At 31.2% G+C, this 17,898-nt stretch overlaps 1 protein-coding gene across 1 annotated transcript in view; it reads left to right on the top strand.

The window, feature by feature from the left end:
• Positions 1-17,898, top strand: part of LOC118192129 (uncharacterized) — a 202,080-nt gene that overhangs the window by 78,175 nt on the left and 106,007 nt on the right. Inside the window, exons 2-4 of the mRNA XM_085806517.1 lie at positions 1,152-1,176; positions 9,947-9,989; positions 10,098-10,119. Of these exons, the coding sequence (XP_085662643.1) occupies positions 1,168-1,176; positions 9,947-9,989; positions 10,098-10,119 (74 nt within the window). The 5' untranslated portion in view covers positions 1,152-1,167. The remainder of the gene's footprint in view (positions 1-1,151; positions 1,177-9,946; positions 9,990-10,097; positions 10,120-17,898) is intronic.

The raw sequence follows: 17,898 nt of genomic DNA, 5'->3' as shown, positions 1-17,898 counted from the left end.
AATTTCAAGTTCCTGTTACGCAAATGAGGAAACTTTAGTTTCTTTTTATAATTCTTTTATTTTAACCAAAACTGTGGGATTAAAAAATTAACAATTTTTCTTCCGAAATTCGAAATACAGAATACATCACTTTCGACAAAATTAAACAGCTAAAATGTGTTTTATTTGTATAAAAAATTAAGTTACATTTTATTTGTCCAATTTTATTTTAATAAAAATAAGCAACAGAATTCTCGTCTTCGTTGACATAGGATCTAAAAGTAAACATATATATTTTCTATTTTTAGTATTCAACAATTAAACGAAGAAATTATTTCTTATTTGCTTAAAACAAAAAAAAAAAAAAAAAAAAAAAAAAAAAAACGCATAGCTTACTTCTGCTGAATTAAAATTACATGATAGCGCTATTTTTTTTTACCTACATGAAGTAATACAGTTAATGTTCTAATACTTATTACATATTACCTACATGAAGTAATACAGTTAATGTTCTAATACTTATTACATATTACCTACATGAAGTAATACAGTTAATGTTCTAATACTTATTACATAAACATAAGTGTTAAATTATAAATTAGAAACATGAAAATAAATTAACAACATTTAATTGTGCTTCACCTAAAAAGATAAACAAGATACAGATAGATGGAGTTTCTAACTATACGAAATTCAGATAACGGAAATTAAGATAATGTGTATGTACTTAATTGAGACTTAATTAGTAAATTAAGAATTAAAAACATGTTAACAAATAAACGATAACTTTATTATACTTCACCTAAAAAAAAGAACAATCTCTCTGCATAACTAAAATTCAAACTGAAAATCTGATAAGGTAGTCGAACTTTTATATATTTGCTATCTTTACTTTTAATGTGGTTCTATCTATTTGCCTTAAATGTGTTTATCGTGCAATCGCTATGGGCGCTATAATTTCCCAAGAATTAAAATTCTGCTTCAGTTAGCCTTTTACATTTTATATGCATGCTGTAAATGCAATATTGAGCTTAAAAATATAATTATATTTAAAAGTATATTTATAAATAAGTTACTTTAAAAATAATTTATTTTTATTTGTGTAAAATAATTTTTGTGAATTTTTTATCACATCAGCTGCCTAATCTGAGTTTTTCCTTATTTTCTTTTAGGCTCAACTTCATATAAATGAGCAAGGTAAGTTTTCATATAATCATATCTGGAGGCCTAGTTAAAACATATTACATACGTAATTCACATTATTACGCCTAAAGAGTAAATACAGGAAATTAAAAGTATTTTTAGTACTTATGCTTTGATACAATAATTAAAATTAATTAAATGAATACAGATATTTCTGTATTATTTTCGATGCTCTGAAAGATACACTAGTTTCAAAAATTGTAGTTTGTTGTTAAAATGTGGTTAAGAATTAGAGTAGACTTGTTGAGCTGATCATATTTTATAGAGCTGGGATGAGTCCTAATTTTTTTGAATTCGAAACCTAAAGGTTCTAGAATCCTTTTAATCAGCTTTCCCTTAATATTAAAGCTCTTAATTAAAGCATATATGCTTATAATAAATAACAAGTTTATATTGTTTTCAAAAAGTACCTCTATTGATCAGAAAGGAAAATGAATTTTACAAAGGAAAATAAATAAAGAAAACGCTTGAATCTTGAGGTTCGATTTCTTACCATAACTTAAGAACTACGGAATGCTTGGATAATTCTTTTCCTTTTTCAAAATCTTTTAAAATAAAAGCTAGTGTTATAGAAGAAAAATTATTTCAATACTTCGCATAGATAAAAAATAAACATACAAAGTTAAATTCTATCATGAAAGTTAAAAGTAGAGTATTAATATATTCGCAACGACACGATAGATAGTGATCGTGTTCAACTGAAGTTGTAAACAATCGCCACATTTTTTAAGGATTACTTCTACATCAATAAAACTAATCTTTGCAAAGTTATGAGTTAAAAAGTTCAACGTGTTCTTAAGTTAATTCAAAAGATTCGAATCAATGCGTGAATATTAGAATTTTCGAATCTCGAAATTTTATTAAGCTAAGGAAAATGTTACGCTTCAAAATGGCCCATTCCTAATATTTATTTCCATAAATTCTTCCCAAGCTTTTAATTAAAATCTTAAAATACACTTCATTTCTACAGTAACTTCTCTATTTAGATTTTTCTTTTTAATATATTTCTTAAATTCGAAACATTATTATGAGCGTAGGTTATGAAACAACTTACAGTAGGACATTTAATGAAAAACAATATATTTTATGCTCTTCCATTCCTCTAGATGGCGAACACTTTTTTACCGATGGCATCTGAAAGGGCATCGATTCTTTCAAAATGAGGCGTCATAGGCACTATAGTGTTAGACAACGTAAAAAAAGACATGCTAACATTATAGCCCATTTATTAAAACTAAAACGTAAAACAATATGTTTTATACTTTAAAATAAACTGTTCATAAAAATTAAAGGATAATGAAAGAAATGAAACGCAACTGATACATAATAAAAACTATTAATAAAAGTTTGTACAAAAGCATTAGTTAACATAAATTACAATGTTTAGCAGCTGATTATTCGAAACATATTGACACCAAAACCAAATTTATGGAAATTGGAAAATGATGGAGAAATTAAACCACCTTTTATGGAAATCTGTTTTCTTTAATATGGTGTACATTCACCTTGAACAGATATATATAACGCATCATGATTTCATTGACCTTTACCAAAGTGTTGATCAAGTCTCGTGGAATTGCATGCCATTCTTCTAAAAGATTTTCAGCTTCTTGGGGATCCGGGAAGGAATTTGGAGCCCTAAGGCATCCCACACATGCTCAATTGGTTTCACGTCGGGTGAGTAAGGTGGGTAATCCATTCGAGGGATATCTTCTGACATCACATATGCTCGATGAGGCTGAGCATTGTCATTCATTAACAAAAGCTCTGGGCCAACAGTACCCTAAACAATCCATCTAACTTGTGGTTCCAATACTTGGTCAACATATCTCCGAGCGGTTGCAGAACCTGTTTGAAAGATATGCAGCTCACTGCGGCCACTTTTCATGACTTCTCCCCAAACCATTAAACGTAAATGGGATGTTTCACTAACAAGGGAAGGCAAAGCTGCATGTTCCTTCCTCTCTCCGGATCATAACATGTCTAGAATCACTGTTAGAACTATATCTCGACTCGTCAGTACACAATACTCTGGCCCAGTCGACTTGGTTTCATAGAACACGAAGACGGGATCAGTTTAAACGTGGTTCTGTGGAAGCTGGAGTGAGTGGGACACAAATCATTGGTTTTCTCGCCTACAGTTCAGCCTTGCTAAGAACGGCTGATTCGAGTTCCTGTGGCAGCCTGAAGATCTAAAACCAAATCTCTTTCTTCTAGCTGGCAACAACAGAAAACAATCTTCCTATGCAGTTGTCGTTCTTGGTCGCCCTAGACCAGCCTTATCCAGTGCTCAAAAAGCGGCTGCAAACTCTTAATATGACATTTTGAGAAACATTTAAATCTTGGCGACCTCCATTTGTGTTTAACCTCCATCGATTCCACTAATTATTCGACACTTTTGACCTTCACTTAAGTGATGCCTTTGAGCCATAACTACTGAATACTGATCACTTTCAAAAACCACATTCACTTTAAACAACACTACAGACCTAAATTCCAGCATACGTCCTTGTAAACCACATTGTCAATCAGCGAATTTGCTTATTTCCGTCGCTAACATATGCGATGAAATGCAGGCTTATGTTAAATTGTATTAAGTTAACATAAATAATTACAGAATTTGAGCATTAGTTGAAACATTGGCTCTGTGAGTACATTTTTTCTCACCGTCCTTTAATTTTGATACCACTGTAACTAAAAGATACATTTTTTTAGAAATTAATATTAAATATTACGCTTTTGATATTTTTAAAGACTTGTTTGGTATGGAGATTAATCGTGCTGCGTACGATGCGTTTTATTTCGACTATTATTCTTATGTAAAATAAGCATTTAGTATAGAATTCTTTGTAGTTTCTACTTATATATGATTTTACTTAATATTTGATTAAATAATAATCTCACCGGATTAAAATATATATGATCATTAGAAAATATTCATGAACAATATTCTCTTTACAACCTTATATTACTTGTAAGTTTCGCTTTAACTTAAGCGATTACATTAAATGTGATATTAAAGGGAAAGTTTTGAGCATCATCACGCTATGTATTCATATTATTGTTATCTGTATTATTAAATAACAGATTTTCCAGCATTTCATTAATTTATGAAACTTTGAGGATATTGATCAAAGCATGAATAGTTTAGAGATTTTTCATGCGTCAATTGGTTTCATCAGTAGCTAGAAAAAAACAGTAGACCATTTTGTATTAGACCAAATACAATTTGACAACTGTCTTCAAGTAAATCTCCTCTGTATTCACTTCAGAGTAGTTTTACTTTTTATTTAAATCCCGAATGCAGTACTTAAATTATTATTGGTATGTTCCCTAGGAATCTTTATATCGAGTTATTTTGTATTTAAATATCTCAAAAAACATACTAATAACGTTCTAAATCCTAATAACGTTCTAAATCCTTGAATTCTTTCAACAAAGAATACTGTAGCGTAGCGGTATCTTAAATTTAAATTAATAAACATTAAAATACATCAATGCGAGTGGACTGTAAACACAACACAGCAAAAAGCAAAGCGTGAAAGTTACAGTTAGCGTTTGCAAGAATGCAAAAACAAATTGCGAGCTGTGCATGCGAACTGTGCGTTGCGAAATAAGATCTCACATACATGCAGACGACTCTGGTGGCCGAAAAATACTCATATTAAATTTCAGCCTTTGCAACTAAAATTCAGTCTAAAAATCTTCTTCTAGTCATCACAGAAAATGAAAATTCATAACTAACATTCTGAGCTGAGGTAACAAGCCTCACAGAAGAGAATTTCAAATTCGCTAAACATCAGAAAAGCCAGAAAAGAAAGTTACAAGTAAAACAAATCTTCATTGATGACTATTTTTAGTATAAAAAAAATTGTCAAGGAGCATTAGCTATCCACAAGGCGAGCAGTCAATAAATGTAGAGTGAAATTTTATTGTGCTTATTTAAGGCTGAGATAAGATGTTTATTTCAAGAAACCTTATCGGTGAAAGAATGGCGGTACTATAGCTTGATACTTCATTACGACAATATACGAAGCCACAGTACTTTGAAGTTGCAACATGATTGGGCAGACATGTAATTAGAAATGATCCTTGTCTCATTCATTCTGTTCGTCTCATTCATTCTGTTCATCAAATGTGGTATCTTGTGATCATTGCTTTAAGTTCTTAATCTGAAATCTAAACTAAAATTTTCTTTCTTGACACAACAAAAGATACAGAAAATAACAGAGGATACTTCACACACTTCAAATAAAACATTCTAGGGAAATTTTCAGTCGTGACTACAAGTGTTGGCAGGCACAATTATTACGCTAGATTTAATTCAGGTTAAATTTTGAAAATTTGTTTGGCCATTCTTTTTAAACAACGTGATATTCATACCAATGGAAAAGTATTTCATTGCACAAAGAACACTTCATTACAGGAAACCCATGAAATGATAATAAATAAAAGGCCATAAAACCCAGAACATTCCACTATAAAAAAAACACATCAGCAAAGCACTTTTGATTACTAGAAACATTAAGAAACGTGAAAACATCATATATAGAGAAAACCCATTTAAAAGGTAAATTTCAGAAAAACTGAAAACATGAAATTATTATAGCTGAAAAAACAGGAATATCAGTTTGTTTATTAATCGATGAATTGAAAAGAGCAAAGTTTTATACTTAACATGCTTAGTCTTGGTCTTTTTCTCCCTTGTAATCCTTTAATAAAACGTATTCAGTAAATGTATACATGCTATTGATTTTACTCCTGTTCACGCTGCTTCAATTCCTTTGCGATTTTACCTTCTGAGAATATCTTCTTATTCGATAGTCATTTTCCCTCCGAGATTTAGTCTTCAGATCGTCTTTTGTTTGCTCGCTTTCTATTTTTCTCTTCTTCGTGTTGCTTCAATCTTTCTACCTTTCGGTATTCCCACATTTTATTGGGGTGCGCGAACTGGGAATTGTTCCAGTTTTCCGTATATTCTTGGAATAAATACCTTTCCTTTTATTTATCTTCTTTCTAACATATGATTAGTAAAACATGTGGTGCAATCATTAAAATCAATCATCTCCTAGGTATCCAGTCTATATGCACTATATGCACATAAAAAGCAAAGCCGCCGCACATCAGCCACCAAGTGGTTTAAAAGCTTTTACCTCACTGGTTGGATTAATGCTACTAGATGGGATGGGATTTCAATAGAAATTTCACAAAACGAAATTTGGAGGACATTACAAATAAGCTATCTGTTATTAGTGGCTTCATAAGTACTTTAAACTCACTTGTGAAATATTTTGGTAGGATAAATGCCAAGTAAAAGTAATATAGATATTTATTTTGGCAGGATAAATGCCACATAAAATGATCTTTAGTAGAGATACGCAAAGCTGAATCATCAATTATGTCAGTAATTTCACTCATGATGTAAGATTTGCTATTATTCTGTGCATCCTCTTGCGTCTTGAGGTGTAAGTGGCAAATGCATCCACTTAACAGCTGGAAGGTTCATGTTTCGAACTCTGGTAAAAGAAAATCTGATTTTTCGAATTTCTTACCTAATAGTCTAAATAGTTTTATATCCAATGTAAGGTTATCCTAGAAGGCAATGCATTTCTAAGGTATCGTGCATCTCACTTTCTTAACACTATGAATATCTTTGTTTTTAGTTCTATTTTCTCCTTCCAAATGAGGTACAAATATGTATATATTAATATATATTAATTATATTAATATATATATTATTATTAAATTTATTTTTCCGTGTTTTCCATATATAATAAATATTATTTTTCCGTGCTTATTTAAGCCTTATGTGACTGACTACAAGTCACTCCTTATTGTTTTCCCTTTCTGGTGCTCTTCAAGAGTATCTTGTATTGTGCATTTTATCGTACATTTAAAATTCTATGATATTTTAGTTTTGTTAATGAATTTGGAAATTTGGGTTTTTATCTACATTTTGCATGCAAATACGCTTTTCTGAGGTCAAATAATACAAGGAAAGTACTCCAAATTCCAGCTCTCTTTTATCGAGAATCCCTTTGTGTTCTTGACAAAGCAGAGCCGGATGTACCGGATCACTTTTGTTCTGATATATGTCATCTTAGTCATTATATCGCTTAATTACTAGGCTGAAGAGCTGGTTGGATGACGTTATTTCTAAAACAGAGGATATATTACGTAAGAATATTATAATTTCCATGATCTGATCTTGCATTTTGATTTCGTTATGAAGATATTATTAAGTAGCCCAAAACCACAACAGACGTAAAACGAATTATCGCTATATCTGAAGTAACTACACAGTCGCTAGAAGGTTTATTTAAATAGAATTTAGAACATAACCCACTCTCTTGCGCAACAATATCAGTCATAGCTTGTGGTAATGCAACTGAATAGAACAGTCAAATTTTAATCAAACCTGGAACAGCAGTCAAAGACTACAGAATTAAATATTAGTATAAGCTGGCTGAGTACCTCTATTCGGAGAGTCAAAACCAAAGTGTCAGCAGCGATAGGTTGCAAAGCAGAATAATTACAACTATCAGAGCTGGCAGGAAACTAATACTAAGCGTGCGCACGAAGCCAGAAACATGCTCTGTCTTAAAATCCAAACACCTTTTAAATGCTGGCTAATTAATTTACACTCTCGTGGAAAACGGAAAGGAGAAGAGATAGTAAAGACCAAAATCGTAATAACTGATTAATTTAAATAATATCCTTACAAAATGAAATTCGTATTTAACAATGACGTTCACAAAATTGCGGATACTCGATTGAAAATTATAAGATTTTTAATTCTTGAAGAAATAAATTGGTTAATTTTCACGTCATACTCCATTTTTCAGCCTCATAAATTTTCATACCAGTATCCAATGCTAAGAGCAACTTAAATGTTTCTTGGAGAAATTAAGCAAACTTGGGAATTAAAAATTTTAACCGACATGTCTGCAAGCAAATATTTTGTTATTTACTTGTCAGTTTAACCGGTAAGTTTTTTTAACTTCAAACTACCAGAAAAATATTAAATTGAGTCACAGATCTGAAGCTAGTTTCATTTTAGTCAAGTGAATGCCAAATTACTTAGTTTTAAGAATTTGTTAATTTACATCCAACAAAATTTGAAATTTTAATTCACGTTAAAATAATCTAAATACGGAGAAAGATTTACTTAGGAGACTGTGGAAAAATTAAGCAACAACATTTCATTTACATTAACTCTTGCGCAACACATTAATATAGAAATTATGCAGCTTAATAATTATTATTTAATGAATAATGATTAGTTGATAGTTGAGGGAAGACAAGAGCACTAACGTTTTTTGAAGTGCAGTACTTCTTTAGCACCAGCGCTTCAGACTATCTATAGGAAGGAGTAAGTTGCTACTTTATAGAATTTATTTTTACATTCTCCGACTCTTCCTAATTTCAGTTTTCCATTATATGTAGAACTGAATTATAATCATAAAGCTTTATTGAAACTTTATTTAGACACTCGAAACCAAGTTTTCAAGTCTTTCTGTCCACTTTCATGATAGTAAATTGCCCCTTTCTGTTGTAGTCATTCAGATATAGCTCTGATTCATCTACAATTCATCTCACACAATGAAATAAATTTTTACTTTTGTTGTTCTCGTGAAGGAATCTATATTTAGCTTTACCCTTTGCTATATTTCTCAGAGGAAGATTATGAACACTGAATTGTTTTCTTTTTTATCTATAAATCTTTATTTATTTTTATTCACAGTAGAAGCACACATTTTAAAGGCTTATGATGATGTTTTCCATTGAATGAAATGGTCTTCTTTTAGGATTATAGATTTAATTTTGGAAATATTTTTGGCGTATGCACTTTTATTGGATAAATATTTGACATTCTGTAAGGATTTTGATTTCGTTATGAAGGTATTGGTTATTGTTCCTTTGAATCACTACTCTAAGATTTCTACATCATTTTCGTATTGAAAATAGTAGAATATTTTTCAACAAAAAGTGCAAAAACTGTAATCTTCTATTAATAATATATTTATATGAGCTTTTATTTTGGCTTATAACAAGTTTGAGGTTTGAATGAAAGTTTGAATGAAACAAAAAAAACTATCTCTCAGTGTAAGCTGTTGCTCATTAATATTTTATACTCCTTTAAAATCAATCATTTGTGCAATCAAAAATGTTTACAAATAAAAAATTTTTACAAACAAAAAGTGTTTGTGCATTCAAAAATGTGTGGAAAGCTTTTGTCATATCAACAGCAAAACTTACAAATTCACTGTGTCGCATTGCATGTAATCTCTTAAAGGTGGTTGTCTAGGCATCATAATTACATTTGCATTTCCAAAATATATGTTAATTACCCACTTTGCTTCTTCTGGATAAGTTTAAATGAGATTATCATTAGGAATCCAACTCCTCTGCTAACTAACATTTCTAATCTTCAGCTATTTTATCTTCAAATTTTCAATCTTGTACATAGCTGTAACAGTTAAAAGAAAATAGAGCATAATAATGCCATCCTTAAATTTTACATTTTAGTACAAAATACTGAAAACAATATTTTCATAATAATTTATTATTGTAATACTTTTAATCTTTCGATGAATTAATAAAATTAAGTTTTAAAATAGCTCATATCTAGATTTGTGCACTATTATCAATTCCTGTATTTTGATCTAACCAACTAATGTTTCATCATCACAGTGTAATATCAAAAGATATCGCCAATCATAACTTTTGCTTTATTCCCAAGAGTTTTAATACTTCTTTACAGGTTGACGACTCACGTCCGAATACGAGATCAAGAGGTCCTCCAGGTAAGCTAACTTTTAAAATATGCAATCTTAAGTATTTTATAAAAGAAATAATTTAAACTTGTATTTCATTCGCTAAAAAACTCAGTGTGTTGTATTGTTTTCTTACAGGTTCATCTCAAGAAACAATTTGGTAAGTCTAATATATGATTTCATCATATAGATATTAATATTTTATACAAAAATTTAAAGCAGTTTAGTAAAAGTAAATATAGGTTTTCTTCCTTTACAATTTAATATGGATTTAGCTCGAATTAAACAATTCGAGATACTTAAAATTTGAATAAAATCAAAATCAAATTCGGTGTCACTTAACTTCACAGTCATTTAAAATGTAAAGATGTCACGGAAAATTGCATGCTAAAATAAAATTTCGGTAATGATTAAGACTTAAAGCATTGAAACCCAGAAAAAGAACTATGTAAAACGTATAAGAATATTATAAATAAAGTACGCATTTTAACTATGCACTTAAGTTAAAAACTAAAGATAACATTATTTTAGATCTTGTATCTTGAAGACTGTGAAATACTTTCTATAGACTCAGAATGAAATTCTTATTTCTCAAAATAAAACCAAAGATATTGAAGAAATATTTGAATAGGCTGCAAGTATGTCTGCCAGACCGACAGGTGCAACAGATCATTAAGAACATTCAAAACAAGATTATTGAATTTTACACATTAAACTTAACTATTAATGAAGATTATTAAATGTAAACAATACAAAATCCCAAAAATGTTCTTGATCACCTTTGGTGCCAAATACTGGGCAAGTATATTTTAAAACCACTAAACACTGGTAGTTCGATTTCCTGCAAAATGTCGCTCACGTGAGTTTTCGCGGTTTTCTCCTCGCGTAACGTAAATAACAGCGGGTTTCCTTACACATTTTTCTAAAGCAGATAATCCTGATGTGCTTTGACTAGTCACTTGCGAATGAACCAACTTGATTAAATTGTATTAAGTTTCAAACTGTTCTTGGAAGCTTGCGATCTGCGGGGATATGGAATTGTGATGCCGTGCTTCTCTTGTCTGAAAGTCCAGAAAAATTACTGAAGATCTCGTAAAACTTCTCTTATCTTATTTTTGTGATAAATGAAGCTTTAATCAGGAGAGTAAGATGAACTGCATATGTGGGTATCTTTAGTTCCTAGATATCCCTTTACTAAGGGTGTCTGAGATAATAACATGTCAAGATTCATGATCTAGCCGGCAGCTGAAGAAACTGTACAGATTTGATTCAGTATTAAATCAGTAATTTATGAAGTGTTTTATATATAGGTTATTACCTCGTTCGTTTATCATTTAAAAAATTCATAACAAATAAACCACGCAACTTGTATTAAATTTTATTGCTCTGAAACAGAGGTAAACTTACTATGTTTTCCTTTCGTGTTTCATTATTGCTCATTGTATCCACTATGTTCACACAGTAGACATCTTCGCATCATTGAGAGGATTTACTTGTATATTCTGGAACGCTGTCTAGTGCCACAGATGAAAGAAAACAATGATGGTTACTTCTTTTAACAAAACAATTATTTGGTTCATTGCCATACATACCATTATCAAGCCAGTCTACGGAAGTATCTTAATCAAAATTTACTACAGAGACAAATGTCATTTATGAAAGTATCTTAATCAAAATTTACCGAGGTGAATACTATGCCCGCATGATGCGTTACTGCTGTGAACCCATTGATCTTCACATTTTCTCTTTTGATGTTTTCTTGACTGCATTTATCAAGGATATTTTCTTAGTATCTCTACTCCCCGTACAGGTTCTTTATAACCTGCCACCGACGTTCTGGCTTTTGTTTATTGGAATATATTGGTATGTATGAGGAACAAAATGTTGATGGATGTCCACCATATAAGCAAAGGTAGGCACATGGAGTCTATGGGAAATATATAAAAATTACCTTGGTGAATGTGCCTGTGTAGGCAAAATTTGGCATTTGTTGCGTCAATTATTTGTCATAAATTTTAGGTATGTCACGGAATTATGAATAACCCTATCTATGTCGCAATCTAGGGATTCAAAACAGCTTATCAGCACTGTAAAAACTGGTATAACGAATTCAGTCGTGGTCGACCGTTCGCTTCAGAACGAATTCCATGAAAGTTGTCCAAAAGTTTTTCCTTTACCTCGGTTACTGTGCTAGAAAATATTGATGCTGTGCGTGAACTGATAAAGCAAGAACGTGCATGTGACATACCGTGAGATTGAACCGTCTTTCGGCATTAGTATGACAATCACCAATAAGATAGTACATGAACATAAACATAAAACTTTAAAATTCCAGGAGATTAAACACGTAAAAGACAAGTTTACCCTCTGGAAAGGTGGTAATGAGTTAAATTAATTTACAACAAAGCAATGAAATCTTTTTGTTTAAGCTTCGCAAGGACTAAATTTCTAAATGCTACGGAAATCCAATAAGAGAATAAGCTCTTAAGAGCATATTTAAATTTCAGCTTATCAGCTTTCACTGCGCCAGTCAACGTATTTTGCAGATGTTCTAAGAAAAATTTTTTTTCCCTAAATAACAGAAAGAGAAGTAATTTTCGGCATAAAAAGAATGTAAATCGATATTTAACTTGGTACGGAATTAGCTTAACTTAAAAATAAAATTTTGTTAGATGAAAGAAAGTTTTTCCTGGTAAATTCCTATATTTAGCCAGAGATAACATTTTACTGAGAAAACGAATCCGATCTTTTCAGTGGAAATGGAACTGCTTTTCTTTTATACGCATTTTTTCGTTTTATTCTATTTTGAAACACTTGTGGCTACATTGTTACATTTTGTTGAAATAAAAAATTTTGATCTTTTTTTATCGCAGATCTGCTTCTCTCTCTTCTTTGCTATTTATAAATTTTATCCATAGACCAATAAAATTTTATTTCAGCTTTCACGGAAACCACTTATGCTTTGTTCAAAAGAATTTACTTCGTCTTAATTAACACTAGAACAGCGGCCAGTTGCGTCAAACAGTTATTATAAAAAAGAAAAAACATAAATGATTTTAATGTGTACAGGTAGTGTAATATGTTGGGTCTAGTTAGTGATTAATAATAATAGAAATTAAAAATGCGGTTGTTGCCTTTAAATCGCACAGTCTGTTGATTAATAACAAAGATTTGAAAGTAAAATTTCAATATCTTATGCTTTGCGGAATGGCAATGCATTGGCACGTGAAAGTATCTTATTTAAGGAAGTGGCAACAAATTTTCGTTAAACTGACGAGTTTCCTGGTTATTGGTTGAAATATAAATATTTTACGCTTTTCTGGAGCGATAACGTACTGCTTTCAGATTTTTGAGTTTGTCAATCAAAATGTAATTAATTGCGCACAAAACATGAAATAAATAATTTAAAAATTCTGAAAACTTTCACATTTTATATTACGCCCAGAGTGACATATTTTTCATTTGCACACATACACGTTTCGAGAGCATTTGGGGTAATGCCCTTTTAGACTAAAAATATTTAAAAACAGCATATCTTTAGAATTTCCGATAGACAATCTCGCGCGTTGGAGATAAAAGTGTTTTTTCCCGTACAATGTTGCCATTGCTCACTTCGAAATCTTTGAGTTATTTAAATCAAAAATTCGTTAAAGATTTACAAAATATAAAATATGCAATAAAGCAAACTCCAGATTCCAAATTCAAGCTTCCAGATGCTCATATTTGAGTAGAAGACTACGTTATTCAAAGTTTCATGGCTCTAGATACTGTTGGTTTTTCCCAATTCCGGAAACATACATACATTTATGCAGATTTTTCTTTAAATATAATGCAGGTCGATAATACTTGGTGGCAACAATTTGAAAAGTGATATAACGCTTTTAATGATTCAACTTAAAATGCCGTTTTTAGACTATAACAGCCGTTTGGGTTAAAAAGTTTGAAATTCAAATTTCGCGCTTTGAGATGCTCATGTTTGGGTGAAGTTATTATTTGTATTGAAAGTTCGGCACCTTTTTTCCAAAATGTGAGGAACATGCATACATAGATTCTTCATTATTTAATAACATCGATACTTTTTAAGCAATGGAACATTTGAAATTTATGCACTTAATGTTGGATTCTGTGCACTTCATTCTTACAAAATAACATAAGAACGGAAAAAATCTGAAATCGCTGAAGAGCATTATAAAATCAAATCAGCCTCATTATTCAGAATACGTTTTTTGAAACACCTTTTATTCTAAAAGAAAATATCTCATCTCCTTCTCGTCTTAGGCAGAACACGTATCGAAGCGTCCCGATAATTCTGCGTTTATCTAATCGATTGGATAGATGAAAAATTACCCCAAAGAAATTATAATTTCGAAATTTGAAATTAGAAAGCACTTTCATTGAACATAAATGATTGAATTCTAATTTGATAATCTGCTATAAGATGACGTGTATCTGTAATCGATTAAAAATATCATAAGATATTTATTTATTAAAGGTGAATTTTATTAAAACTCTTAAACTAAATTTTTGAAAGAAAAACGTCAATCTAAATCGGCACTTTTTATGCTCAATAAAACGGAATTTTTAATTAAAACATCTAAATAAACCTTTAATAAATTCGAAACATATTTAAAGAATGTCAGACAAAAATATTTATCTTAAAACATGCATAATAATTAAAATAATTGAGTAATTTAATGCCTGAAAAACGAAATATTTTTCTTATAAATTAGAAACAATATTATTACTTTTGACTGCGTAATGCGCCAAATGTAAATTCTGAACACCGAATGCGGAAATACATTGGAAAGAATTTGTTTCCTATAAAATTCTCACGGATTTATTTTTGAAAGAATTTCAAGCTGCACTTAAATTGTGATGTACATGACCTATTTTTATTTCTAAAAAAATTCAACTTATTATGCGCATATAATGAATATTAATATGAATGAAACATAAATTCAGTTTTAAGGCAAAAAACGTCCATTATATATACAATTTAAATCATAAGATAAAGTATTAATTTCATACAGTTTAATTGCTGAAAATATAATATATCTTATAAATTCTGATGCATCTGAAGATAAATTCAAGACATATCATTTACGTTCACTGCAATAGAGAACTCGTTGGAGTAGAGCAACTACGAAGGTTGCTTTTTATATTTCTGGCTTGACAACAGTAGTATTGCTGGGCGACCGCAGACGATTCCAATCGAAAGTTTGATATTTTTAACCATAACTTCTTCACAATATTTTACCATTTTGGCGTGATTTGTGTTGTTTACAGTAAACTGAAAAATTCATCCTAGGCAAAAAAATGGAATTGACTTGTGAACATTTCCGCGCGATTATTTTTCGTAACTTTCGACGCAGATTTTCAAGATAACAGTGCTTCGATGAACTTAATTCTTTATACAGTAACAAAGCACCATCCTACAGCACTGTAAAAAACTGGTATAACGAATTCAGTCGTGGTCGACCGTTCGCTTCAGAACGAATTCCATTAAAATTGTCCAAAAGTTTTTGCATTACCTCGGTTGTTGTGCCAGAAAATATTGATGCTGTGCGTGAACTGATGAAGCAAGAACGTACATGTGACATACCGTGAGATTGAGCCATCTTTGGGCATTAGTATGACAAGCACCCATAAGATATTACATGAACATTTGACCGTAATAAAGATTTCTTCGCGGTGGATTTTGCATAATCTGACAAACGCTCAAAAAAAGGCTCTTGACGATTGGTGCAAGTAAATGTTGAAAAAATACGTTCAAGGTGCATCAAAGACTGTGTCTAACAACTGCACAGATGATAAATCATGGATCTATGCATATGAGCCCGAAAGAAAACAGCAGTCGATTGTATGGGTCTTCCAAAACGAGCCAACGACCTGTTTTTTCGGCATTACCAGTTACGTGACGACAGTGGGGTTAGGACAACGCAGAACGGTCAGTTCTGAATGGTATACAAACATTTATTTACCAAACTTCATCGAAGAAGTTCGAAAACAGCAGAAGAGGCGAATCATTCTTCATTATGACAGTGCGAGCTTTCACACATCTGCTCAAACAAAGGAATTTTCGACGGACCAAAACATCGAATTGATGGAACATCCACAGTACAGCTCTGATTTGGCACTCAATGACGTTTTTTTACTCCCGTATATCAAAAATAATTGACGTGGTTAGCAATTGGCGACACCCAAAGAAGCGGTTGATGCATTCAAAACACATGTTTCAGAGTTACCTCAATGGGAGTGAAAAATGTACTGCAAAAATTGGTTCAAAGGCATGCAAAATTGTATTGTTCTTCATGGAGAATATTTGGAAAAGCAATAAAACCAATTTCGATAATAAGCATTTTTTGTTTCATTATTAGTCTAGAAATATAAATAGCAACCGTGGTATAAGAGAAAATCCTTAGGAATTTAAAGCAGGCTTTGTCAAAACTAAATGCATGTTGAACTTATTATCAAAATATTTAATGACTGAAATCAAAACTGACATTTATCTATTTTTACGCATCGTTTTTCTAACTTAACCTCGGACGCGTTTCCTTTTTGATAAGATACAAAAGTAGCCCTATCTGTATTGCAAGATGAGGTTCGGGTTCTTTCCATTTAAGCGTCACTCTGAATATTTTGCGTTACCTTGAAATCAAACCTCTGAGCTCTCAATTTATACGCGCATTTCACTACTATATTAATTAATTGAACTCTCAATTGCGAGTACTTAAGGCACTCTGCTTTTTAGTCAGTAGAATGAACATATGCAGAGATTTGAGGTTGCGATAAAACGGGTAGTACTAATTATCTAATTATTTATTTACTCGTTCCCGTCAATGAAGCAACTGCAAAGTCGTAATCATAAACCTCAACTTCATTTTAGGCAGGAGAAGTGATATGGCGTCTCCAGAAGTCTCTGAGAAGTCTGTCTAGTAGTTTATGATAAGGCGCCTACCTGAGGTTATCTTATTTATCTAGCGAATCTCTGTGTTTTGAGTCGCATCTCAGAACACAGACTGTTAAGAATATGGATCTGAGCTAGTACTTTAAATGACCCCAAAGAAAAGAGGCAGGAAAAGAAAGTTCGACATGCATCTTTTCCTCCTATTTTAAACACTTTTTACTTTGGCCCGAAGCCTTGCTGGCCTTATATTTTGCCCAGGAAGCTGTCCATTTCAAAAGAAAAAACAGTAAAGAGGAAAGATGAACTAACTCTGGTTCGCCGTAATTTCGCCCGGCAGGATTTTATCAGGTATAGAGTTCTTGAGTAGGTATAGAGTGTGCTTTTCCATCAGAGACGTGGTAACAAAAGAGAGCAATAAATGGCCCCAAGAGCATATTAATATGTACTTCCTACACTAATTAAGATTTAGGGAAAATTTTTTATTTAAATTTCAGGCACTTTAATTTTCGCCCTCGAAAATAATAATAAATTTATAATTTTCTGCAAGTTAATGGGCTTTTAAGTGTAGTACATAATTATTTATATCTGAACACAATATAAACTAAAACTCTGAGACATGATAAATAAATCTGACACAACATCTGGCGATTAGAATTACGATGACTTCGTTTACTAGCTATATCAACGTATTTATGATTACCTTTAAATGTAAGGTTTAAATGTTCTTTTTTTTTTATTATTATTATTATTATTATTTTGAAGTCTTTATTAATTAATTTGTATGAAAGTAATACAGTTTTGGGTTAACTTTAGCTAGTGTTTTGGAGTGTAGTCTCAAAATTTAGTGAACCTCAGTAAGCTGATTTTTATGATTCCAAATAATTTGACTTCTGCAAAAGTAGTCTTCTTATTAAATCCATGTGCTGTCCCAATGTTTATTTATGGTTCTCAGATAAACAAGTCACTTTCAGAGGTGGTCGTAATAAGACGGTTTACTATACATGTTATAAAAAAAGAGAAGTATAATTTTTA

Source organism: Stegodyphus dumicola, chromosome 12 (assembly GCF_044657685.1).
Source record: "Stegodyphus dumicola isolate Sdum_Otavi_A_Nest chromosome 12, ASM4465768v1".
In the NCBI taxonomy this organism is placed as follows: Eukaryota; Metazoa; Arthropoda; class Arachnida; order Araneae; family Eresidae; genus Stegodyphus; species Stegodyphus dumicola.
The sequence above is the reverse complement of the archived record's forward strand: the minus strand, read 5'-3'. Positions and strand labels throughout refer to the sequence as shown.